Source organism: Ornithorhynchus anatinus, chromosome 6, assembly GCF_004115215.2.
Source record: "Ornithorhynchus anatinus isolate Pmale09 chromosome 6, mOrnAna1.pri.v4, whole genome shotgun sequence".
Classification (NCBI taxonomy): Eukaryota; Metazoa; Chordata; class Mammalia; order Monotremata; family Ornithorhynchidae; genus Ornithorhynchus; species Ornithorhynchus anatinus.
Window position 1 is genome coordinate 23,215,702 of NC_041733.1, and position 27,606 is coordinate 23,243,307.

The following is a 27,606-nucleotide window of genomic DNA, read 5'->3' on the forward strand; positions in this document are numbered from 1 at the left end:
GATTAATCTCAGCTTCAGCAGCAAAGCACATACGATACTCTGGGTTTTTGCTTACTACAACTTCTAATGCAAGGACTACTCGAGAAGCCCACTCAGGAGTTCAACTCGGTGCCCCTCAAAAATCCATAAAGTAGATAGGATGCCTGACTAGCATACGGTAGTCATCTAGATCTGAACATGTCAAATAAAGCTATTTAAAGGGCCAAACCTGATTGGCTGTAGCTGTTGCAGCGAAGGGGACGCTGGTGGCAGGTGTTGTTGCTGCAGACACAGTGGTGGGCGTAGCACCGTGCATCATGGGCACTTTCAGTAGGGAACCATGGAAGCGACATACGGGAGGGTGGAGCATTTATGTAACCATGGCAACATGTGGTGATTGGGGCGTGGCAGGTATCACAGCAACAAGCCATGTGACATCATCATGAAGGATACACCAGGGCGCGACATGCAATCACAGTGCAAAGCAAGACAGCATTGAGGGAAAAAAAAAAATTAAAAAAGAGAAAAGGGGAAAAGCCAATTACAATTATCATTAAGGAAAACTAAAACATTCTCAACACTTAGTACATTTATAAGCAGAACAATGATGTATTAGACTTGAAGGGCCAAATTTTCAAAAGAGGGTGCGGTGGGTGCACACGCAAAAACCTGCCTTGGCAAGGGCAAACTGCACACACAAACACGGAGTTAGGCAGGTAGTTAAACCAGGCTGCACACTCAAATAGGACATTAGGTTGGCAGACGCCTTGCAAATAGATAGGTGGGTGCCCAGGTACCCAGATTGTGTATGCCAGTAGCAGTGCTATGTACAGTCACCTAGCTTGCGATGGGCGAAAGGACAGGTAGGTGTGTACTTACCTGGCTTGTATTGCCCAAAAGGGGAGTTAAGTCAGTGGTGACACAGCTGGTGAGCAGAAAAGCAGGACAGAGTGAGCTGTGCATGAGTTTTTACGGGTGTACCTGCTGCAAACTCCTTAGAAAATTTGGCCCAATTATGATTCAAGTACATGGTGCACTTCATAGCAAATATCTGACAAAACATATTGTCCTCATGGCACACGTTACAGCTACGATACCACTGATAATATGGCTAGCAGCTGCAACATCTCTTTCTGTCTACATTCTCTCTTCTCTATTATTATGGTTTCCTCTCTTCTCTACTGTAGGGACATCCTCTCTTCTGGTGTCTAGTTGAAACTGGGAACATATACGTAATGGCATGTGTGTGCATTAGTAATTCGCAATCTCCTCTAGCTACTTAACATCAGGAGATTGGATTGGGGAGAAACCAAGAGAGTCAATGGCGCAAAGGCAGAAACCGTGCTGCTACCGAAATGAACAGAAAAATCTAGAGCTATCCATTTGGAGCCCTCGCTTGCAATCTTTCTTTTGGCGGACAGTTAAGGTATTTTTTTTTTGCTCTTTTGGCTCTTTAGATGCAGCATTAGAAAGGAAGCAGAATTGAAACATGCAAATTGCATTCCAATGAGGAGCACTTAAGGCAGAAGGATCAGGTAGCTTCCCGGTTGGACCAACAAGGACAATATCAAAGTATGAAGGCACTTCTTTAAATTACTGGGGGGTGGGAAGGGAGGGGTCGGTCTTCCATTCATTTGCAAATAAATCTCCTGCAGTGGTACTGAAGGAGGAGAGTCTAGAGAGGACAGCAGACCCTTTAAACAGATGGCTCCTGCCTGACATAGAATCAGGCAAACACTGACCCCAGGGTTCTAGTGGGCACTGCCTCCACCATTTTCCTTTTATCCTTTCTTAAAGAAAAAAAATTGACCTGGCTCTGGTGGCTCTGGCCTAACCCTGGAATTCTGTCTGGTTTAGGCTGAATATCATTGAGCTTGATGCTCTCCCCAAGATCAGATGGGGAAATGGCCATTTAAGCCACAGAGTGAAAGACACCTTCCCCGCCCTCTCCCTTCATCAGAAGAGGAAAGCCCTGTTATTCATGAGCAACCTTTAGGAGCCTAATTCCCAGAGGACCTTTAGGATCACTGATCTAGTATTCACTGGGGTGCAGAATCGATGCCTTCTCCCCCCAGAAAAATGAGTGCAGGGGGAAGGAAGATCCTTCTGCCCGTTGCTGGGTGGCACTGAGAATGTGAAAGCTTGAAAGGAAGGGAAACTATGGAAACAGGTACATGGGAAACCAGCTAACTAGGTCATAGATTGGTTGGATGGCAAGGCCTGACATGAGATTGTGCCTCTTTTCTATCCCGGAGTAGAAGACAAACTGGTACGTAGAGATAATGGCTAAGTGGGACGAACCTTCCCAGAGCATCACGATACTAGCGGGCTCCCTGAGCACGCTCAGTCTGATTTCCCATCGTCAATTCTCCCAGGACCAATTAAACTGTCCGGTCTCTGAATTAGGTAGAGTAAGACTGGGGAGTGAGGGAGTAGAGGAATATCTGATTCGGCAGACTGCAGTCACAGGAGAGAGGAGATAGGTCTTTTAAACTAGGAGCAGTCTTTAAATAGAGATCTTCATCTTCAAAATGTTCTGCATTTACTTCTCAATCATTCCATAAAACATTCATATAAAGGACTATTATTCCCATTTCACAGAAATAGAAACTGTGGCCAGGCAATGCCTGGCTAGAAGAGGGAGTCAAAAATCAGGGTAAAGATTCAGGTCTGACACACAGCCCTGAACAGGATTTGAAAAGGATCCATGAACTGAGATGGCAAAATTTCAAATCAATCCATCAGTGGTGTTTATTGATCACTGACTGTGTGCAAAGCACTATACTAAGCGCTTGGAAGAGTACAGCAAGTTGGCAGAAATGATCCAATTTCACAATCTAGTATCTTTAAAAACATAACTGCTACTGGAAGAGTAGGTCTTTCCTACGTATGCTTGGTCACACCTATTACGACTCAATGGATAGAATTGTCAACACTTTTGAAATTTACAAGATGGACTTTGGGTTTTGCTCTCCGGAGTATGCCTAAAGGAGTGCATTTCCTGGACACACTGTACTACTTGACCTCAAACTTTTTTGTTCATGCCCCAGAAAACTCATCTGCCTGAAATAAACCCAAAAAGGGGGAGAGACATTTTGGGCAAATACTGCAGACTAATTTAAGAAACATATCCCCCCACCCTCTCCTTCTCCCTGCCCCCAAAAAGTACAGAGACTGTGTAAGAGGGATTGTGTATCAGCTTACCTCGCTGGCTGGCTACATGTCAGTAAACAAACATTTTGGCCAGAAACATTCTCTCAGTACATTAGAATGTATGAACTCAAAAGAAACAGAATCAAAGAGATGTTCTGAAGGTTGGATCCAATTTAGACGCTACAACACGGCTGCCCACTGGTTTTCCTCTGCCACCATGCTAGTTTGCTGTCATGTAGGCAAGTTTCACAGTGTCTCATTAAGGTAACAAATCTGGACTGAACCAAAAAAATCCCAACTGCTAAGGGTGCTGGACCAGGAGCCACTCTCAATTCTTCCTCTGGGACCAGCTACTGCAGCCGGAAAGGGACTGATGTGGGGCAATGGGTCAGTGAAAATATTAAGAGCTGAGCAATGAACTGGGTTGCTTTGCCAGACTCACATTCAAATTTCTTTTGACTTTTGGAGGGGGGTTCTACTACCATTCTCAAGGTAACTTGGATATTATTTTGGGGACTGAGCAAACCCGTTCCAGTTCATTCTTTTATGGCTCAACTATTTAAATATTCTGTTTAAAGATGCAAAGTCCTTCTTTATGTAGCTGAGACCTGCAGAGAAACCTGGTTAGCTATGTAATATGACATAATATGACACTCATTTAAATGTTCTCCTTGCTATTTTTGGGTGGCCAACATATTGTCAAAAGTCCCTCTTAAAAAATCAATTAAAACAAGATGGACACTATCTTTATTCTACTATCATGAACAAAAATGAAAGGCTTGAGACCATTTTTGTCTGAAAGAAGACAGAAGATACCCAGGCCCGGCCACACGGCTCAGCCACCCTGCTCTCCCAGGTATTCTATTTCTTGCAGTTTAGGAAAGTTAGAAGTTTGTGTAGAAAAACCTACCAACACTCGCAGTGGGTGTCATGCACAGTACTGACCCTGTACACCATGCAGGGAAGCGTGGAAAGATGAACAAAAGGGATATTTCATTAGTGAAGCTTTAGTGTTAGAAATAACTTTAACTAAAAAGCAGGCATTTTCTTGGCAGCATTCATTATTGAGCACATGCAATACTGACATATCATTTAAATTTTGCTTTAAATACATAGTTGGCCAGAATAATTCTTGGACTCCTTGGCAGAAAGTTTCTCCTTCTTTCCCAAAAACTTATCAGTTGAAACAATGTATTTGGGGAAATTGAATTCTAAGTGCACTTATCTTCCATAGGAAGAAGGGAAGATGTATTTTAGTACAACACCTATTCAATTGGATCATTTAAAGTGGCAGTAGACTTTACCTACTTTTTTAGAATTCACAGAGATAAAATTTACCTATCTTTTTTCTCTTTTCTCTAAAAAGTGGTAATCTGGAAAGGGTAAAAATAGATTCCAAAATTAATTACAGTCTTAGCTGGTGACTCTAACATATTTGAATGGCAGAATTCACTGTGGTAGAATTACCCTACATCTTTTTTTTCCTGTTCTTTTAAAGGTGACACTATAATTGGGCAAAAATAGATTTCAAACAACTAGAGCCTTGGCTGATAATTTTAATATATTTGAAAGGCAGTAATGAACTTATTCAACCAAGTAATACTAGCACCCAGACTGCACATTCCTAGCAATAGGCAGTGACTATCTCTTCTTCTTGTTTTATAATTAACTCCTGCAGAGAGTGCTCTGTATAAAGTAGGCACCCTCTACCACATTTATCAGTCCATAAGATTCATGCAAATTCTGATAGAAAAATTTCATTAAATATATTTTCCTACATTTTTCCTTTCAGATGCTGGCATGCTTTTTAATGCATTCTTTTTAGCAGCTCAGAGATGAAACATTTGCTATCTGTTATCAACCTCTTCCTTTTAACATCTTTCCCCTTACCTGCAACTCTCCTAAAACCCAAGGAGATTTAAAACAATTCCTTCTCCTGAAACAAAGTTCTGATTGTTCAATAAATATAAAGATGGAATGATTTCATTTAAAGATGCCTAGTATTCTTGTTTGGATTCTGGTGACTGCATAGTTGGAAATTAGAGGCTTGGTGTGTGAACCAAATTACCAGTATTTTATGACAAACAAGTCAATCATTGTTCAGAAACCGCAACCTAAACCTCAGCAAAACATACAACTTTTGATGTGTACTAAACCACTAGGAGTTCAGTCTGACATTTTAAATTGTATATATCAAAATGCGGGATGAGTTTGCTGTTTCTGAGAAAAGTCATTCTTAACTGGAAGAACAAGCTATTTTATCAATTGCTGAGAGCAGGAATACTCTTTATGGGTTTTTTGGGGGGAGTATGCTTTGTATTAGAGGATTTGAATTTTTCCCCCCCTTCTTAGAGATTTTATAAGCCATATGAATAAATCTCTGGAATCTGTACAGAAACTATGTTCTGCTTGGGAGAAGCAGCATGTGGTCTAGTGCAAACAGCTTGTGCCAGGTTCTAATTTCTTCTTTGCTACCTGCCTGCTGTAACCTTGGGCAAGTCTCTCAACTTCTCTGAGCCTAGGTTTCTTCATCTGCAAAATGGGGATTCAATGCCTGTTCTCCCTTCAACTCAGACTGTGAGCCCAATGTGGGATAGGGACTGTATCCCACGACTATCTTGAATCGACCTCAACACTTAGTACAATGCTTGGCATATAATAAGTGCTTAACAAATACATTCATTAGTATTAATAATGATGGCATTTGTTAAGTGCTTACTATGTGCCCTGCACTGATCTAAGAGCCGGGGGAGATACAAGGTAATCGGATTGTCCCACAGGGGGCTCATATTCTTAATCCCCATTTTACAGATGAGGTAACTGAGGCACAGAGAAGTTAAGTGATTTGACCAAAGTCACACAGCTGACAAGTGTCAGAGCTGGGATTAGAACCCACGACCTCTGACTTCCAAGCCCGTGCTCTTTCCAGTGAGTCACGCTGCTTCTCTAGTATTATGTGAGTCTCATATTCTGGACACTAATGCCTCAGCACTAGCTCTCCATCTCCACGGAGGCCTAAAAAAAAGGAAATGACCAAAACTTGTACACTGTTCAATTAGGGGTCAGGGAAAACTTCTTGATGGTAAGAATGTCTGAACACTGAAGAGGTTACCATGGGAGGGTAAAACATTCTCAACTTGAAGACACAGTTATTACTTGCATTTAAAGATGAGCTATTTACTGATGGATGGTGAAGTTTACCTATGGGTTTGAGTGTGGCTGAAAAAGGGGATTTTTAAAATTATGCATAGGATGGGCAATCATCTGTTTTGAAACATTTAGGCATTCTCCTGCTGGATAGGCCTCCTCGCTAGAAAACCTTCTTTCAGCTATATGGTTCTTCGGAAAAAAAAAAAAGAGGTTCTGGTCCTGTTAATGTTGCTCTCAGATTAAGTATCAATTTCCATTCAAGATGCATAACAGCTTCTCTTCTGCACTGTATATTTATTCAAGTGGACAAAACTTTAGAAATGAATACAAAAATGAATGAAAACTGAATGATTTTTTCCATTCCAAAAAATGGGGATTCCATTTAAAACAGCTTGAAAATAAGAAGGCTTGTATTAGGTTTGTTAATGAGGACTTACATAAATTTTGGGGTTCACCCAAACCCCAAAAGAAAGTTGATTTCCCTCATAGATGATGCCTTTTTCTACAAAGTTCAGTTTTGCACTTAATAGGTACAGTGCTCTGCACACAGTAAGCAGTCAATAAATGCCACTGATAGACTGATTTTGCATTTTTCATTTCCAACTACAAAAATGTGGGGATATTAAGCATGGATTCATATGAGGAGAAGCACATCTATTCCAAGGTTCCAGAAAAGAAAGTGACGGAATGGCTGGGAGGGCATTAAACTACCCTGTTTCTAAGTTAAGGAGCCTGTAGTTTAAATGTCACAGGGTAGAACCTGCTCCCTCTGTTTTGCAAAGAATTAAAGGATTCTTGGGGACTCAAGGAGTAGGGCAAGTCTTTTTGTCAAGACTCTCTTAAAGCTTGAATTGATCCATGGTTTGAAAACTGGGAAGTCACGTTTAGAGGGTAGAAAGGGCATATAAACATACTACCCAAGAGTCCAGGAATTAGTTTAGAATTTCTCAATTTGAACCATAAGAGGAGAGAAACAAGAAGCACGAATTAGAGAAAAGTGTTGAAACTTTTCCTAGTTTAATTAATGCTATTATTTTTCAGAAATACTATAAAAACACATCTCTTTATTCTAATATAGGCCATCAAGGAAAATACTTGAATATCAAACTGCCTTTGTTTTCTACAGAAATATTCCCAGGCATTCTTAGGTGTATTCCAATTTAAACAGACATCCTGTATTTCTATACTCGACATTTGCTCAGAGATCATCATGAAAGGTGACCATTTCCTTACCTGTAGGGATAAATGCAGGCTGTTGCAACTGCATATTAGCTATAGCTTGTTGGTAGTGGAAAACTGGACTAAAGACTGTGGTGGCACCATTGTTCTTTTCAAGTGCTGGCCTCTTTGGTAAAGGTTGAAGTGCACCAGGGGGCAGGGCCTGTGGATTAAGGATCACATTAAAGAGTTGTTATACCAAGTCCAAGACTAGAGAGAGCAAAAAGCATGCACCAAAAATATGAAGTCGGGCCTGAGAATCACCTGCAACTGTGTCCAATTTGCAAGACAATAACAGAGCAGCTAATCACAACAAAGTAAATTTATGAAGTACTAAGTTTTCTAGAGAAGCAGTTAGTAAAAGACAGAGAAAAAAGAAAATAAGGAGAGAAACACACTTTAAAAACAAAATAAAATGTTGGAAAGAAGAAAGGGAGCTTTTCAATGTTATTGTTTTATGCACAGAGAAAAGAGAGGGCTCTTTTTGGGTAGGCCACGACAAAAAAGCAGTTGCAGGCAACAAGCATTTTATAATAACGGCTAAGAAAAACTGAATAGGTGACTATTAAAATGAGAAGATTAGCAACAGATACAACAGAGAAATGACAGAAGCTTGTCTTTGCTTAAGAGGCTTAGTTAAAAAAATCAGTTTATCGGTTGTGCCTAAAAGCCAAATGTGAACTTGGTGTCACTGTTCCTGTAAAATAAAGGACCATTTCTACTGGTAGCATACAAAGAGGTTGTTTGGTTTTCACAAAGGACTGTCAGTTCAGACCCTTAGTTTTTCTATCTGGCAGGTGCCATCCATTCTAAGCCACAAATAGGCAATTCTTTTTGTGTTTAAATGCCTGCTGTGCAGTTTGATATGTACAATTTGATATGATCAGGTTCTGCACATTTTGATGTTTACATACTGAATATTACCACGTAAGATGTGTTTTCTTTGGTTTCTATTGCTGTGAAAACATACTACATTACTTATTATGCTCAATCAAATTTGCCTCAGTTCAGATTTGATAAAGATACAACTTGCACTTTTTTTCTCAGCAAATAAGTCACTGTTTAAACACAGTCCCGGCACCAACAACTACCTATGTGTCACATTCTTGAGGAGGCAGGAACACTTCTGATGAGTGACAGGCCCTCACTGTGTGCAAGAAGGTAATTCCATTTCCCATAGTCCTCCCTAAACACTAGGGTATTGGGCAGACAAAGTTTCTGTTTAGTTTCTCTTGGAACAACCTATGTTGCAAGAAACATGGCACATCAGAGGCTGAAAACCTTTGTCATTTGGAACATTCCTAAATTAGGAAAAGAGCACTCGAGACACGGAGTAAGGTAAAACAAAACAGCTTTAACTAATGAAAGGTTAAGAAAAGGCTAGACACAATTTTGAGAATCTATACAAGGAAAACAGCTGACAGTGTCATAAACAAAACCATACATTATAGAATATGACTTAAAATTTCCAACAGTTTTTCACTGTTTAGAAACATGCTTTATATTGGGTTTAAACTGTGATAGGAGACTGCTCATCTGAGAAATGTTAGGCCGATTTCTCCTTGGATTTTGGTAGCTTCATTATAAATCCCTTTCCCCATCCCTGTCTTTCCATAATTGATCAGGACCCTGTACTAGTGGTCCAAGTCAAATACTGGGATCTCACAAAGCTTAGTTCTTCTTTATCCAGGAAATTTAAAGTGGGAATTTGGACTTCTTCATTGGCAGAAGTACAGCTAGGTGGAAAGAGCATAGGCTTGGGAGTCAGAGGACCTTTATCACCATCATTATCAATGAGTGGTTACTGTGTGCAGAGCACTGTACTAAGCACTTGGAAGAGTACAACAGAGTTGGTAGACAGGTTGCCTGCCCACGACGAGCCTAGAATCTAGAGGACCTGAGTTCTAATTATGGCTGCATCACCTGCCTGCTGCGTGACCTTGAGGTCATTTTACTTCTCTGCATCTCAGTTTCCTCATCTGTAAAATGAGGGGTTCAGTTCCTGTTCTCCCTCCTACTTAGAATGTGAGCCCCATGTGAGTCCCTGTCTGTGTTTAAACTGATTATTTGGTATCTACCCCAGGATTTAGTACAGTATTTGGCACAGAATAAGCACTTAGTTATTATTATCATCAGCAAAATTGTGTGTACTAACAATGGAAATCACATATATTTAAATTAGATCCCAAAGCACCTACTTAAGTCAGTAGGAGATATGCATTTTACACATTTGGGAAGAATTTGGCTTTTCTCAGGTTCTTGGAGAAAGAGGAAGGAAAAGTGTCCTCACAGCCTGAGACGCCATCCTATTGCCCCAAAGAGTGGCACCTCAATCAATCAATGGTATTTATTGAGTGTTTACTATGTGCAGAGCACTGTACTATGCACTCGGTAGATGAAAATATAACAGAATTAGCAGACCCGTTCCCTGACCATAATGAGCTAAAAAGGAGTCCCTGGCTCCTTCCCCACGAGAGGGTCCTCTCAAATAAAAAGCCACCTTTTTCTCTAGACCGCTACAAATCCCATCTATTCCTATTTCATTTTGGTCAACTCAGAACGCAGACCATGCCCCCCAAAATTCACTTTACAAAGGCCTGACCAATGCTGCTTTTTGATGACTTAAGGTAGATGCCAAACTTGGAGGCTTAATCAGCAGGTGGCTGTTGAGCTGCAAAATCCAATTTTACCAAATACATTCAGCTTGTCAGAAACTGACATGCAGACTTGTGGACACATGTCTCAAGTGTGTGCACCTGAGTGCTCAAGTACTTAGGAAAGCCAGGCTGCAACAGCCCAAGCTCAAGGAAGGTTCCATTTTCGGGGCATGGGCCAAATCTGCTCTGGGATCACAATGCCTTTGAGCTGCAGGTCAATGAATTCAGGGAACCAATTAAAGACAAGAACTTTAATTCAAACACTTGTAACAAACCATACTGTTTGAAACCCAGCTTCTTCCTAGAGGACAGCATCTCCCCTTACAAAGGTGACAAGGATCACCCAAGGAAGTTTTCAAGGAGAAGCCTTCGATTAATTCCCCGGGTTGCTCAAAAGGTAGAATGAGAGAGCACAAGAGGAGGCAGCTATCCTCGCCTGATTACAGATGGAATCCTCTAGATTTTCTCAGATCCCACAGGTTTCATTTCCTTTCTATAGTGAGGCACGAGTGAACCCTTTGCTGAAGCTAGTTGTCTCTCCAGTGAAGCAGCACACCACCCAGAGAGCAAAAGGAAAGGACTCAAATCTTTATAAAACCTAAAATCCCAAAGGAGGTCCGGAGTGGGAGGATGTTTCAAAGGAAAACAAACCAAAAAAAAAATTAGAGAATGGGAAAAAGACAGAAAATCTACAGATATTTATCTTCCTTATATGTGAAAATAAATTTTTCAACTTGCCATAATGACTGTAAAGTCCCTGGACTCTAGGTCTCTGCCCACAGGTTTCCTGGGACAGAGGCCCTCTGCGCTAGATTGGGTCAACTCAAAACTGAATCCAGTCCACCTTAGGCTGTGCTAGAACAATACTTCTTGGTCTACTGTGGATCCCCTGTTTCTAGTGCGGAGTGGAGTCCATAGCACTGCCAAACTGGAATGGCTAGAACCTCACTTCCAAGGAGCTCAGTGGAATGTTCAACTCCACAGGGCAACACTGTACACACTGCAGCAATCACTGGAATTGAATGATGCCATAGTAGCCAGGTCGGTGCTGGTAACCAGGCCAGGCACAGACCCAGACAGGCTGGGGTGAGTTCGACTCCAGGTTTTCAAAGGTCTCTAAGACCTTTGCTGATGAATAACTAACTCTTCTTTATACAGTCTGTAGATGATTCAAGCACTTCTTCACTCTCCACTTTTATCCCCACCGCCCACCTTCTGCCCTTTGGAGCTGTCACTGTTCCTAGCACTTCCAGCCACAGGAAGGAAAAGGAAATGAAACTCAAATCTGATAGATATTTTTAATTGTGGGCAGATGTTGGGGGATGAGATTGAATCACACAGGTTTTTGGACCAACAGTAGATTTCATTTACCTGAACTATTCTGGCCATTCTGGACCCAAAACTGTGACTAAAGAAGAGACAGTAATTTTAAAAAGGTTTATTTATTTTTCAAAACGCTTTTAAGGGCTTTGTAGAAGAGTACTTAAGAAAATTATTGATAATGTTAAGTTACCCTATCATTCCCACCAACTACAGCAAATCCTCTTACTCATATATTAGGGTGAAATAATACAGCTCTTACTACTTAACATGGTTTTACATGTAGAGAAGTTATCCATATTACCCATTTTATTTACTATTATCTAACATTTGTGAAGGACATTCTACCATAAGAGAAGAAATCCTGAATATGGTCCATACAGAACAGCTGAAGATGGAGAAAGAAAAATTTACCCTCTCTTCTTTGGCCAAATGTCATGATTAAGTGCTTGCTGATGAAACAAAGTTAAGTTTATTAGGAAAAGGCATGTTGGGACATTTCAATCAGGAATTAACTGGAAATTTTGGAGAGGTCTTTCTGCTGGAAAATATGCTGAAACAGTCTGTTTTAGCAACTATTTGATGCATTCAGGACTTTTATTATAAACCAATTCAGCCTGGACTACAGCTTTAATTTTTGCTTATCATGACTACCACCTTTATTGTATTGTATTTGCCCAAGCACCTAGTTCAGTGCTCTGCACACAGTGAGTACCAAATAAATACCATTGATTGATTGATTGAGTCACAGAGGAGCAAGGGATCATATTTAGCCTGATGTAGTCTCCTCACTAAACAATGGTAAGATATAAAAGGCTCCAAAACAATGAAGTTACTTCAGTGCTTCAAGGCATTACCTGCCCTCCATCAACTGGGCAAGGTTTCTTTTGCAGGATTAGAAATTGGTCTTTGGTGGGATTTATGTGTACACAGGTATCCCCTCAATGGGGGTAATGCCCCCCATCCCCAGGCCTGTCCCACAGCTTTTTGGACTGGAATCCCAGACTTGCACATCTCAGTTCTCTGATCCAGTGCTTAGAAAAGTGCTTGGCACACAAAAAGTGCTTAACAAACACCATCTTTATTATTATTATTATTATAAAACATGAGGGATTACAATCAGGCTTTCTAGCCTATTCTTTCTCTGAATCCTGTGTCCATTCCAGTCTCATCCCCCTGCCCAAAATTCTTGTCCCTTTTTTAGTCCTGAGCTCCAAATTAAAAGTTAGCATCTACACACACACAGCAGGCTGTTCACTACTAAGACTAAGCAAGACTAGTTGTTTCATGGTAGTATGTGACTTTGGGTTTACTAATACTTTGTGCTTTCCTGTGGCGACAACTGGGTAACTGGGCCACCAGGCCAGGACTAGCAGCATGGCTTAGTGGAAAGAGCACGGTCTTGGGAGTCAGAGGTTGTGGATTCTAATCCCAACCCCGCCACTTGTCAGCTGTGTTACTTTGGGCAAGTCACTTAACTTCTCTGTGCCTCGGTTCCCTCATCTGTAAAAGGGGGTTTAAGACTGTGAGCCCCATTTAGGACAACCTGATTACCTTGTATCTACCCTAGCACTTAGAACAGTGCTTGGCACATAGTAAGTGCTTAATAAATACCACCATTATTATTATACCGACAAAGCATTCTATGCCCGCTATTCCAATCAAGGGTGTAGCTATCCATTTTTATGCCTGAGGTAAGATAACTGACTTTGAAGCCCTCACCTTCGGAATCTAGAATCTTTATGTGCGAGGGGAAAATAAAGCACCAGGCACCCCCTTCCTGGTCTCCAGCGCTTAGTTTTTGAGCTTGGGAGGGCAACCATTTTCTCTCCCTTCCTCCAGCTAGGTTGCAGCATGCTCTAAAATACCCCTCTGGAAGCCCATGAGTGCTACAGAAAAAAGCCGTCAGGGGCACAGGACTATGGACCTGGATCTGGGTTGCACCTGTGAGAGCTGCTCCACTAGCCCCAGGTTGTTGAAGAAGGTTTGGTGGCCTTCAGCAAGTCATAATTTTGCAGCCCCAGGCTTGATGGGAGGGTTTAAAGAGTAGAATTGCCTGCTGCTCCAGTAGTTCTGTTCCTTAAACCACCCCTTTTCCCTTCCAGGGTCTGAGCCCAGAAGGCAAAGGATCTGGCACTCAACACTGCCCTGGGCTCAGTCGTGGGAGGGGATGTTTAAGGACAGGAGATACTGGAGCAGCAGGTAGTTCTACTCTTTAAATTATCTGCCCTCCAGCCTGGAGCCCTGATATGGCTACTTACCCTGAAGGGGTGGGGGAAGAGTCCCCCTTGGGTCACTGCCCTAGGAGGCTCTGCCTTGTGTGGGTGGGAGCAGGTTTTGGAAACAGAGGCCTGTTCCAACCTGGCTAGCTTGTATCTACCCCACTGCCTAACACCTGGCACATTTGTTAAGCGCTTAACAAATAGCATTAAAACCCCCCAGAAACAAACAACAACAAAAAAACCCACTGGCCGTACTAGGTCCTAGTACCATGACTAAAACCCACTTTGCTCCCCCTGCCTCGTTATGCCACTGATTACCCTCAACGGGGTGACACTGATAGACTCTCCCAGGTGGCAAAAGGCCATTTTCTCCTTTGAGGAAGAACAGTGGAACATAAAATGGGATTTCTCCATACTATATCCAAATAAAACCTGAGCCACGCAGTTAGAACAAGAAATGTGCTTTTGAAACATTGAGAGGAACAAAAATTATGGTTGGGTTAATTCAACATCTCCCCCTGTGAAAATTACAGGTTTTCAAACTGAATACAAATAAGCATATTTCTTTAAATCTATACATAGCTGAGGATGCCTTTGGTCTGTTTGGTTGGACAAAGGGCTCTGAAGTTTGGATAAGTCCATATGTGGGCAACCAAAAGGCAAACATGATGCCTTTCTTAAGGATCCTCAAAAGGACAGAATCTCCAGTAGCCCGTTCATGCTTGATTCAGAGAGAATCAGCACCAAATCCAATGAATCACCAGACAGTTTCCTGCAGTTGGTGCTGCCTTAGCTGCTCTTTGTAGAGTCTCACCTAGGTACTGACTCACTAAAACTCTGCTTAGGCTGGAGAACTGACAAGGTTGCCTCATGACACTGCAGAATTGGAAACAGCATTCCCATGCCAGTTTTCCAGAACTGACCACTGACACGACTCCATTTCCTTTTTTCTCCCCAAGCCTTTTCTAACTTCAGGACCACTGAATGGGAATGAATACTTCCCTCTTCCTTTAAAATGAAAATTTACATGGCTGCCTGAGCATCACTGGGCCCCAACTTTTCATGTTTTTAAAAAGTTCAACTCAACAGCTCCTGTGACCTCCCCATTAGGCCAGTTTTAAACTTCAAATTGATAATAATCAAAAGGATTAATCCTCAAAATGATTTAAAATTTTAGCAATTGGCACATTTCATATTTATTTGGAAAAATCTAAGACTTCCCTAATAACTGAGGGTCTATAACAAAAATGTTGATGGACTCTCAGCTTCAGGTGGAAAGGATTACTACACCAAAATTATCTAAGACCTGATCAACACCAAACAGTCATTCTGATTTAAATGGCTGAGAGGAAGGAAAGATGGAGGCTGGGGATGAGGAAAAGTACTTTCTCTTCCACCTGTCAGATGGGGAAACTGAAGTACAGAAAGGTTAACTGACTTGCCTAGGCTCCACAGCGGTCCAGTAGCAGAACCAAGAATGAGGTCTCTCATTGACTGCTCCAGGTTATTTTCTCCAGACCCACCTGCCTCCCTTAGGTTATGGGGCATTTCAAAATTCTCTCAAGCTACCAAACATGTGCTGGATGGATGATTCACATCACAGTTTACAAATACCACAGCTGTGGTTTGAAAAGAATGGTCTATAAAAGGAAAATCACCTAAGACCACCTCTTCCCCCAAATTCTTGGACTAATTAAACTGCTCAAAAACCAGCGTTAGGGCAGCTCCTTGCTGTGAAGTCAATATTAACCCTTTGGCAAAATGCAAACTCTTCCCGGGTCAAGACATTTTCTGAAGGCCATAACATTTCAGATTGGCATGGGCAGTCTCCTTATGGGTAACACAAAATACAAATGGAAAGGTATTCATGCAGTCTAAGATGGTTACATGCAAAGCAAGAAGGTGAAAGGTCCAAGTACCAGGTCAAAGGTTGCCTCGAGGGGTCGCTTCAGTGATCTGACAGCTGGCTGAGTCTTAATTAGCAGGCAGCGAGCACATGATGGCAATGGGCCAAGGGGAGGGTTCAAGCACAATAACGAAAAACAGCAAGCAAAGGTGCGTCAAAAGGAGAGCAACATTGTGGGTAGGTGAAGAGAAAAAAAAATGAATGCATTATACAATATATTAAAAAAAGACTAAGCATGCACAACATGGGGTGTTTGCTACAGTTAATTCGTCCACTAACGAATTTTAGTCATCTAAAACACCTCAATCAGCTTTAACATTTAAAAATACTGACTGCATTAATAGAACTCATACAATGAAAAAGTCCTATTACAGAATTACTTGCTTAAGAATTTCCTTTTTATAGTAGATTCAAACTGCCATTTTGGAGTATGGTAAAGACAGTAATAATGAATTTGAGACATGGCTTCCTGAGAATCAGAAGTCTCCCTGAATTAGAAAGTCAATTAAGAAGAGAAACAAAATGACATCCCTGATGGGATTCCCGCAGGATGGAGTGCTTCCTTTTTCTCCGATACTTCCTCAATGGGTAAAAGCGAATGCATCAGACCTCAAAAAGTTAATGAATAATTCAGACCGTTTTTAAAAGCCAGGATGCTGTGACATGTAATCCATAAATGTTTTAGAACTACTAGCCGATAGAAATATAAATAGGGTTGATTAGTTGTAACGGAACCCAGAACCATGAATAAAACATTTATTAGTTTTATTTAAGTATCCCATAGCAAATAGGTAAGGGTTTAGTAGTTTATAACAACAGCAAATGCACAATATGAAATGTGAGTTTTACTCCCTAGAATTTCTTCTTGAAATGATATTTCAAACTGAAGAACTGAGAGCTCATATGGTTGGGTCGGTGTATTGCCCAAAAAATCTACAGAGCACTTCAGCCCCTCTAACAGCAAACTCAAAATGTTGCTACACTACTTCAGCGATTTCCTTTTGAAAATCTTTCCAAGCTGAAGCAGCAGGGTCACTACATGAAAGAAGTACACCCCTGTAGCACCTGAAAGGTAACAGCCTTAGGATTCTGGCAATATGCCAGAACCATGAGCCCCATATAGGGCAGAGACTGTTTCTGACCTGATTATTTCATATCTACCCCATGGCTTAGTACAGTGCTTGGCACAGAGTAAGCGCTTAACAAATACTAGTATTTATTATTATTATTATTATTATTATTGTTAAGACCAGGTAAGTGCCTCTCAAGTACTCTACAGAGAAACTGTGAAAAAGGGAGAATTTCCATTTCATCAGCAGAGGCCACGTACCTGGTAATAGTCACTTCGTACTTGCGACTCAGGGATACAGAGAACCCATCCTCAGAGAGAGTTTGGCCTCTTCTCCCTTGAAAATTACTGTCACACTCGACTCCTGGAACATTCATTTAGCCCTCGTACAGAGCTGAGTATAGGAAGTCAATTCTTCAGAGGAGGGAACCTTTCTTATTAATTTCAAAGGTGCTTAGTCAGAAGGTATGCTACCACTGCTTATTTTAGGGGTTTTCCACTCATAAGAAAGAATTTACTTGTAGACTTGGGTGAGAAGAATATTTAGCAAGGCCTAACTCTCAGTTAAATTTGAATTTATGGCACAAGCATTGCTTTTATGGCTCCTGTTCTTGCTTCACTGGGTGAGGCATTTCACATTTAACATCAGAGCAGGAAAACAATACACTGCACAATCAATTTCCTCAGTGCTGGGCTATTACAGATTAGAAAACTCACCAAGCCTAGGGTCGAAAAAAAAGACAAGGGATGGACCTTAAGAGGGCACCAGTTCTTTATTCATTACTAGTCTTTTCAAACCAATTCTACACACAGTAAAATGAATCTGTTTAACAACGTGTGTATTACTGGTTCAAAAAGAAATAAAGTAAAATGTGATCTCTTCAAAATAAAAGGACATATTGCTCTTACTTACCATTGCAGCCGCAGCTGTCTGGTTCACCTGGTGTTGAGCTGCCTTGATTTTGGCTTGCAGGTGTGCAGGGGGATGAAAGTACTTGCATTTCTCCCTAGAGCATCGACCTTTGATGTAATCCATGCAAACTGTAACAGTGTTTTCATTTGTGTCTATCATTGCAATATCTATAGGGTGAGCATAACGGCAATCGTTCTCACCACGTGTGCAATTTCCACGCTGAAATTCTCTGCAAACCTTAAAGAAAAATCACATTATTTACAGTGATATACAATCATCTTGAATTATTTTTGTCAAGAAATCTAAATATAATTGGACCAAAATACCTAAGCAAAAAAAAATGGTAAAACTAAGTTTAGAATAAAGAATTTGGTATACAATCTAAAGAATGAGCTACACATAGAATAAAATACAAAACACAACATTCTCATCTATTTTAAAATGCTGGCTTTTAATCACATAGATCACATGCCTCAAAAATATTTGCTGAAAAAGAATTATTTGGAATGCTGGATTTATTGCACAAACTGATTAGTAAATCAGTATTGTCTGCATGGGTAGCTATTTTTCAAGGACATGATGGATGAGTCTTTATCTCACATTAATGCACTGACAGTTTTTCACAATAGACCTGGAAACCATGACGGATTTACACAACAATATGTATGATTAGGTTCCATTATGATCCAATAATGTGTACTTAAGAGGCTGCCAATAGTGCCAAAATTGAGAAGAACCAGCTAGTGATTTAAGTTATTAGTGTTATTTAAGTGGGGTATGTGCATGTGGTGTGTGGGAGCGAGGCTTCAATAAAGCAAAGTGGTCTAGATTTCCATTTGGATTTTCTTTTCTGAAAAATTATCCAGGAACAGATTCTTATACCAAAAAAACCCCAAAAAACCAACAACCAGTGGTTGACTTAATCTATTCACAAAGCTATTCCATACGACACATTTTAAAGAGATCTTCAACAGTACAATATTCAGATAGTAGCATAAAATTAAAAACTTTTCTAAAAATAGTATGCCCAAGTCTCAGAATACAAAGTTTTACATTAAAGTGATTTTCCTTTAATAGTATGTTTTTTTGTCCAAATACCTCCAGTTTATCCGTACGCATCAGTTTCTGACCCGCAGAGCCTCCCGGTACTGTAACAGTAGGATTTCCAGAAACCAGGACAGGTGTATTTGGTAAAAGCTCTGCAGGAACCAAGCCCATTCCAGGAGAAACGTGACTTAGGTAGGGACTGAAAGCCATGGTGGGGCTGGTTGCAAGTGATGGTGTCACAGGAAACGTAGTCTATATGAAAAGGAAATGAAAAATAACACTAGCATCTTGATTGACATACCCTAATTCTTAATGACCTCCTCCACAAGCCATGTTTCATAGCAGGGTTAAACGCATCCTAATTTACTGTCTTGTGTCTTTCTCACATTGATCCCTAGGCATGCGATGTTTTCTTAATGCAAAGTTCCTTGATTGTCAGTAACAGGTACACGGACATAGATGATCCTTAGAACCGAATGACCAAATTAAAAAACCGAGAGAGGCAATTGCAAATTCTTAACTTAATCCGCTGATGAATTTCTCCTCTCTAGATGAACACCAACATTATTGGTACATTTACACCACAGCTATTAAAGGCAGAGCTTTCACACAGCAATGGCTTGCATACCCGAATGAGGAACAGGCTCCACAATGGACTTGTATAACTCCATTTCTCCTTTGAGAAAAGAGCTCTAATGGCCTCTGCAGAGTTGGCCGCATTGACAGTTATTTGAAATCATCCCTATCTCGGAGAGGAGATGGTATTTGTGATTTAGAATGAGCTACCCAGAAAAGTCAACATGAGCACTCTGTGTGGATGGACAACAGTGTTTAAGCAACACTAACTGACTCAAAGTCATTCTGGCAGCCGAACTGCAGGGTCGGACCAGAGGCTTGGAAGTCTAATCCTGGCTCCTAGGAGTCTAACCCTTGGAAGTCTGGGATCCAAATCTAGTCTGACTCACTGCAGGGTTGGATACATCATTTAACCTTCAGTTTCGATGACTGTGAAACTAGGACAGTAATGCTTAGCCACTCCAGAGGGGTGTGAAGGACGTTTTTATTCAAGAATATTTTGAGCTCCAACCATGAGTTCCTTCATCAGTACAAATTAATATTGCAATTTCAATAATAATAATAATAATTGTGGTATTTGTTAAGTGCTCACTGTATGCCAAGAACTGTACCTAGCATTGGGGTAGATAAAAGATTATCAGGTTTCACATGAGGCTCACAGTCTAAATAGAAGGGAGAACAGGTATTGAATCCCTATTTTGCAGATGAGGGAACTGAGGCACAGAGAAGTTAAGTGACTTGCCCAAGGTCACACAGCAGGCAAGTGGAGGAGGCCACTAGGCCACACTGCTTCAAGCTCCTTTGGAAATGACATTATTGGGATGAGATGAACAAAACAATATGACTTGCCATGGATAATAAAGCAAATCATTTGAGGTACAAGGAGTTGGTATTTTGTTACACAGGCATAAAAACCTGCAGCTGAATTGCTTGTGGAATTCATGATAAATTCTAACTACATTGAGAACACTGTGCATCATATCAATTACCAGCGTGGCTCAGTGGATAGGGCACGTGCTTGGGAGTCAGAGGTCATGGGTTCAAATCCTGGCTCTGCCACTTGTCAGCTGTGTGACTGTGGGCAAATCACTTTACTTCTCCATGCCTCAGTTCCCTCATCTGTAAAATGGGGATTAAGACTGTGAGCCTCACGTGGGACAACCTGATTACCCTGTATCTAGCCCAGCGCTTAGAACAGTCCTTGGCACATAGTAAGCGCTTAACAAATACCAACATTATTATTATTATTAATATCATCACCCCAAGGGGTAAATGCAACATGCATATCAAGAAATGAGATGTGACGTAAATAACTGTAATGGCAGGCTGAAGCAGTAGACATTTTCCTTTAATTCTTAATGGGTATCTCCTTTCCAACAATGCTTTAGAATCTGAGACAATTCATATTTCATCTCAGAGTCACACAAAAGTAAATATTTCCTATTCGTCCATGGTTGCTTTCTAAATGTAATTTATATTAATGCCTGTCTTCCCTCTAGACTGCAAACTCACTATGGACAGGGAATGTTATATTGTACCCTCCCAAGCGCTTAGTACAGTGTTCTGCACACAATAAGCTTCAAAAATACGACAATGACTAATTGACAATGTAATAAACCACTGCTTTCTCCGATAAGTGATAGCAGTTCCCGGACAATTTTCTAGGTGAGTGGGGAAGGGCTTTTTGCAGACCTGGAAATGAATAATTTTAATGTTCTTAGGCATTGTGTTGCATGAGGTTACAAATGGAATGGACTTTCTGAATGAAAGATGTCTCCCTGGTTCTTAGAAATTATGTTTGCCAGCCAGTAAGAGAAAAGGAGGCCAGAAAACAGAGCATATGGGAGGTGACTAGGTAGCAACAACAAAATGTTAGAACAAGGATTCAAAGTTTGCTGGAGGGATATTTATTGTTTCCTCAGACTATGGGACAGAAAGGTCATTTTACTGAATGGCTAAACATGAAAAGCCCTATTCATCATACTAGTAATTCCATCAGTAAAGTAACATGTCTCTCAGTTACCCAAGTTGTCAGTCACTCCTCTACATTAGGCATACTTACTTGAGGTTTTTTTTTGTTTCTTTTTTTTTTTTTTAAATCATCTGGGAGGGAGAGGCTCAGGTCTGTTTTTAAAGACTAGGTGTGTCTGCACAAGTGACTGTACCGCCGCTGGGAACTGGGTGAGTCAACTATGGTGACCATGAGGTTTGTTTAGTTTATTGAATCAGTGGGGAATATAGTCAGTATTCTGCATCCTAATAATAATAATAATGGTATTTGTTAAGTGCTTACTATGTGCCAAGCACTGTTCTAAGCGCTGGAGTAGATACAGGGTAATCAGGTTGTCCTAGGTGGGGCTCACACTTTTAATCCCCATTTTAGAGATGAGGTAATTGAGGCGCAGAGAAATTAAGTGACTTGCCCAAGGTCACACAGCAGGCAAGTGGCGGAGCCGGGATTAGAAACCATGTCCTCTTACTCCCAAGCCCGTACTCTTTCCACTCGACACTATGGTCCTGAGAAGCAATATACATTAATATACATTAATTAATTCATTCAATCATATTTATTGAGCACCTACTGGATGCATAGCACTGTACTAAACACTTGGGAGAGTGTGATACAACAATAAACTGATACATTCCTTGCCCATAATGACCATCATTTAAGCAATCATGCCAAATACAACCCATTTGTGACATTCTCACTTGTAACATTTGACTCCTTAATTATTTTCAGGTTTCAAAGACAAATTCTAATACACCCCTGGTTTTTCAAGATGTTTTGATATGCCATTTAATCAATATGGAGTAGCTGTCTTATGCTACCGAGGTTTGTCAAGATTTAGGAATGGGGTGCAGATGAAATAAACTCAATTCTAGACTACACAGCTGAATATTTTAAGAATTGCCTAGCATTTAAATGATTTTTTTTCCTCAAAGAACTCAACTCTGATAAAACTTCATCATAAAACATTTGCAGAGATTTCATCCAGTAAATACGGGTTCTGAAATTGGTATCCTGGGTTTCATAACCATTTCTTCTGCTGGCATAAATCCCTGGCTGCAGCACTGTTTATTAAGGAGAAGCATGTTTTTCCCTTCCCTGCCCTGAGGCACAGGCAGAAACTCATGAGCTCCTCATTCATTTTCAAGTGGACATTTCAGTGTTCCCACCACCACCCCTGCTCCAGGGCACTGCTGTGTTTCAGTGAATTTGAACATCCTGGCAGTGAAAGGCTGATAGCATTGGCTAAAAAGTATAGGTTAAGCCAGGCTCTTTGCAATCTTGCACATCCAGCTCTACCAATCAACTTTAATTCTGTTTTAGATTAATAATGCCAACTTCAGGCATCTTAGAGCCAACATGGGCTGGGGAGTAATTTTGCTCTAAAGGAGAAAGACCACAATACTTGAATCAGTGTTGTACTTGAACTCTGAACTTGTCTGGTTCCTTGAAAAATGCCCGGATCTTTTCCGGAACTGTTATAAGACAAAAGGCGGTCTTTTTTTCTTGCTCTATATTTTGGGAGCTGCCACATATTTCAAGGTCAAATCAAGGAGAAAGATTAGCCTTAATTTCAACTGTCTCTACCAATTGGGATTGCTGGCAAGATGCATTCTAATAGTGGATTTATAATTCTGTGCCATGAATAAGTGAGGGTTCAGCATTATAACCAAATCTTCAAATAGATACTGATCCTGTGTGAGTAATGATTTGTGCAATATAAAATGCCAATTTCATCTGATTCACTTCCTAAACCCCATGGGGTATGAGTAAGTTGCTAAACGTTTTTGTGGCTGGCAAATATTTGGCATCAAACTGAAGGATGACTATATCAAGGAGACCATGATTGAAGATTTTTATTCGACTAGAATTAGTAAACACCCATTTCATGAATCAGTCACCAGTCCCAAGGAATGCTTGGGAAAGGGTGCACCAGTTCATACACTGTCCAGAAAACATCAGAATCTTAAACTGACCCTTGTATGTGTGTGTTTATGGAGGTGGGGAGAAGCTGACAATTTCCTTGATTTTATAACTAGAGAAAGAACTTGAGAGCTAATCCAAATTATGCGGAATGACATTTAATGGACAATGACAATCAGAAATGGGAGCAATGAAGTGGACTGGTACTAATAAATGATCATCAGACACATCTCCTACATAGGGCCCATAGGCCAGGAAGGAGAATATGGGGTGAAGGAAAGGGGTGCTAGGAAGCAGTAATGCCAGAATCTATTCGCAAATATTTCCCCTCTAAAGACTTCCCCAAAGGGAGAGAAGGGGCATGGGAACAAATATGGAAAAAGGAAAAAATAAGCTAAGACAAGGGTGGGGGAGGGAGAAGAGATTCAGAGGAGAGTCACAAACAAGTTTAGTGTAGTAGATATCATGGAGAACCCAACTCCTGCACTCTCACAGTCTTTCCCCCCTTGATACTTAATAGGGATGTGAACAGTACACACGGGGAAAAAAGGGGGGAAAAGCATTGGCCTAGCTAATCCACAAACTGGATAAGCAGCTCCTGAATAATCAAGAGCTCATGTTTAAGAAGCCCCAAACCAGTAGGGTCATTCAAGGGCCGTTCACCCTTATTAATAAACAGTCAGCGAGGTCAATAAATTCACTTCTAGAACTCAGAAGGGAATGATTGTACTAGCATAAAAGAAATCTTCTTGTGGGGGTCCCTCAAGGTTCAGTCCCGGGTCACTTTCTATTCTTCATCTGCACCCATTCCCTTGGAGAACCCATTTACTCCCAAGGCTTCAACTACCACCTCTATACAGATTATCTCCAAATCTACATCTCCAACACTTATTTCCTTCCCTCCTTCCAAGTCTCACATCTCCTTCTGCCTTCAAGACATCTCTACTCGGATGTCCTCCCGTCACCTTAAACTTAACATGTCCACAACAGAGCTCCTTATCTTCCCATCCAAAACCTAACCTTCCCATCACTGTAGATGGCACCACCATCCTTCCTGTCTCACAAACCCATAACCTTGGTGTTAATAATAATAATAGTGATGTTGGTATTTGTTAAGCGCTTACTATGTGCCTATTTTTGACCCCTCTCTCTCATTCAACACACATATTCAATCTGTTACCAAATCCTCTCTGTTCCACCTTCACAACATTGCTAAAATCCATTCTTTCCTTTCCATCCAAACTGCTACCACTTTAATACAAGCACTCATTCTATCCCACCTGGATTACTGCATCAGCCTCCTTACCTACCTCCCAGCCTCCTCTTCCCACACCATACTTCACTCTGTTGTCCGGATCATTTTTCTACAAAAATGTTCAGGATATGTCACACCCCTCCTCAAAAACTTTCAAAAACTTGCCCATCCACCTCATCAAAAAAAACCACTTCTCACCATTGGTTTTAAAGGACTCCATCACCTTGCCCCCTGCCACCTCACCTTGCTTCTCTCCTTCCCACACATGTTGCTCCTCTAGTGCTAACTTTCTCATTATGCCTTGATCTCACCTGTCTTGCCACCGGCCCCTAGCCCACATCCTGCCTCTGGCTTGGAATGTCCTAACTCCTCTAAACTGACAATTACTCTCGCTCCCTTCAATGCCTTATTGAAGGTACATCTACTCCAAGAGGCCTTCCCAAACTAAGCCCCACTTTTCCTCATCTCTCACTCCCTTCTGTGTCACCTTGACTTGCTCCCTTTGCTCTTCCCCCTATCCCCACCAGCCCCACAGCACTTATGTAAATACCTGTAATTTTATTTTTTTGTATTGACATCTCTCTACCCCCTTAGCCTGTAAACTCACTGTGGGCAGGAAATGTCACTGTTTATTGTTGTATTGCACTTTCCCAAGCACTTAATACAGTGCTCTGCACACAGTTAACACTGAATATGACTGGATGAATGAATCTTCTTGAACTATGAAATCAAGGAAGTCTTTCTGGAAGAGAAGTTATTTAAGGAGAATGATGATGGTAACAATGATGATAATGGGGATACAAACTGAGAATAATGGGTCAGCCTTAGTTCATGAGGCTTTAGGCCCAAGAATTTGCAAGGAGGAATTGACTAGTAGTTCTAGAAGACTGTTCATTGACATTTGCAGTCTCTGGATCCTGCCAATCAACCAATTTATCATAGTTATTGAGGGTTTACTAAATACAGAGCCCGGTACTAAGTGCTTGAGAGAGTACAATACAATAGAATTGGTAGATATGTTTCCTGCTCACAACGAGCTAATCCTGTTCCCACTGGGGCAGAGAGTGCAATGAGTGAAGATAATTTGGTAGATGGTGGTACATATTTCAGATATAAATGTTGGTTTGGTAGAAGATGGAGAGGAGGGAGAGACGGGGCTAAGAAAGGGAAAGATGGGGGCTAGGAAGAGATTTAGATTGACTTGTACCAAGGAAATAGTTGGGGAGTGGAGGAGAATTAAAGTGAGATTGCTGAGATGGAGGCGTGCTAAGGTCCCTATGAGAGGAGCCCGCTTTCAAAGATATGTGAACATATGCCCTCATGCCGACTTCAAAAGTGCAGCCATTTTCACTTAGCTTTTGGACACTATTTCACATTGTTTATTCAGTCTTTGATACTCAGCTGCATTTCTCCTGTGTTCCAGATGTTGAGGAAAAGTCCTAGGCAAATGTCAGAGCCTTCTTACCTCCCTACTTGGAGATTGTAGACTGTAAGCTCCTTGTGGGTAGGGACTGCGTTTACCAATTTTGTTGTATTATACTTTCCCAAGTGCTTAGTACAGCGCTCTGCACACAGTAAGTGCTCAGTAAATACTATGGACTGATTAACTGATTGGAGACCTCAGGGAGGGCTCTATCTTCACAGCTCTGACTTCAGTGGTCACTGGTCCAAAAACTGGCACAAAAGGCCCATCTTCACATTGGTGGCAGGTTCTCTTTGCTTCGGACCTAACTATCTTGTTTCTACCCCAGCACTTAGTTCAGTGCTTGGCCCATAGTAAGCGCTTAACATATATTATTACTGTTATTATTATTTGATGGCCATCATCCTCTAGAGCAGATGGGCATCTTGGGCAAGTCACTTAACTTCTCTGTGCCTAAGTATCCTCATCTGTAAAATGGAGATTCAATACCTCTTCTCTTTCCCGGGTACAGGCTCTGATCCAATGTTGTTCACAGTCTCTCTGACATGTTTATCCTGTATGATGTGTGACCTTGGGTAAGTCACTTCACTTCTCTGTGCCTCAGTGACCTCATCTGTAAAATGGGGATTGAGACTGTGAGCCCCACATGGGACAGGGACTGAGTCCAACCTGATCTGCTTGTATCCACCCCAGCGCTTAGTACCGTAAGCGCTTACAAATACCATAATTATTATTATTATTCCAGCACTTACTGCAGTGCTTGGCACATACTAAGCACTTAATAAATGTCATTATCATTATGATCATTTTTATTATTTTTCCCTCTCCCAACTTCTCTGTTTCCTCCACTCATTCCAATCCCACCCCTCCCTAGTCCCCTTAACCATATCTGGCCAACTCATGTGCAAGAAATTCTGTTCTTCTTTAAGGACAACTATTCCTTTGTCTCCCAGTGTCTTGATGTTCTATCAGGCAATGGCTATTTTCTCTGCTATTTTCCTGATAGTTTTATTCCCTTACGGATATGGCCCGTGGTTGTGAACTCGTGAACCTAGCTTAGGGGAGGCAGGCAATTTCTAGTGTCTTCCCCTTGGTGGAGAAGAGGACTGCCCAAACATACAGCTTACTTCTGCAGGAACTGGGTGACAAATATCCAGTATCTACCATAAATACCATCTTCAAGAAGATGGGTGAGAAAGACAACTGGGAACTTCTGGGACATTTTATTCATCATCATAGTTGGTAGGATTCCAGTCTTTCTAAACCACTACTGAAAAATATAGAACTGGAATTCTGAGGTTTGCAATGTGGGTTACTTTGCAAAGCACAGAGCAAACGTAATCTTTGGTACACAATACATCCAACAGAAGGGCAGGAAAAAAACACAACTTGTATCTTGCATTCACAGACCTTACAAAGCAGCTGATCCTACCAGAAGATTTGGGACCTGGCAGTTAGTAAGAAAGTTTGGTTCTTTCAAGAAGGGCTGCAAAGTCCAAAGATCGTTCTTTGATGGCATAACTGATTGTGTTGAAGTTGACAGGGCCTGGTCTGAACATTTTCAAATCAGTGACTGGTTAAAACAGTGGTGGGTAATCAGGTTCAATCATATTTAAACCCATTCCTCCCAGTCATGTCTGAAAAAGTGAAAAGGGACCTAGAAGCTGGTGTAATATGCACAGGCAAATCTGCATCCTTGTTCCTTCATTTATTTTTTAATTGGGTAGTATACTCAATATGTTCAGCCCCAATAGCCTCTCTTATTTACAAATACATTGGCAATTACC

The 27,606-nt window shown here is 41.1% G+C and overlaps 1 protein-coding gene across 10 annotated transcripts in view; it reads right to left on the bottom strand.

Annotated features, from left to right (window-relative positions):
- MBNL3 (muscleblind like splicing regulator 3) overlaps positions 1–27,606 on the bottom strand; it is a 157,683-nt gene that overhangs the window by 15,237 nt on the left and 114,840 nt on the right. For 4 of the 10 annotated variants that reach the window (XR_003760468.2, XM_029067323.2, XM_007666215.4 and 1 more), the window contains exons 4-8: positions 18,686–18,886; positions 17,588–17,824; positions 7,516–7,663; positions 4,043–4,078; positions 209–303 (exon numbers count right to left, since the gene is read on the bottom strand). Coding sequence is in view for 6 of the 10 variants with exons in the window: in XM_029067323.2 (XP_028923156.1) it covers positions 209–303; positions 4,043–4,078; positions 7,516–7,663; positions 17,588–17,824; positions 18,686–18,886 (717 nt within the window). In the remaining 4 variants the exon portion in view is untranslated. Of the gene's footprint in view, positions 1–208; positions 304–858; positions 905–4,042; positions 4,079–7,515; positions 7,664–17,587; positions 17,825–18,685; positions 18,887–27,606 lie in introns of all 10 variants that reach the window. The other 6 variants (XR_003760470.2, XR_003760469.2, XM_029067324.2 and 3 more) reach the window with 4 other exon arrangements.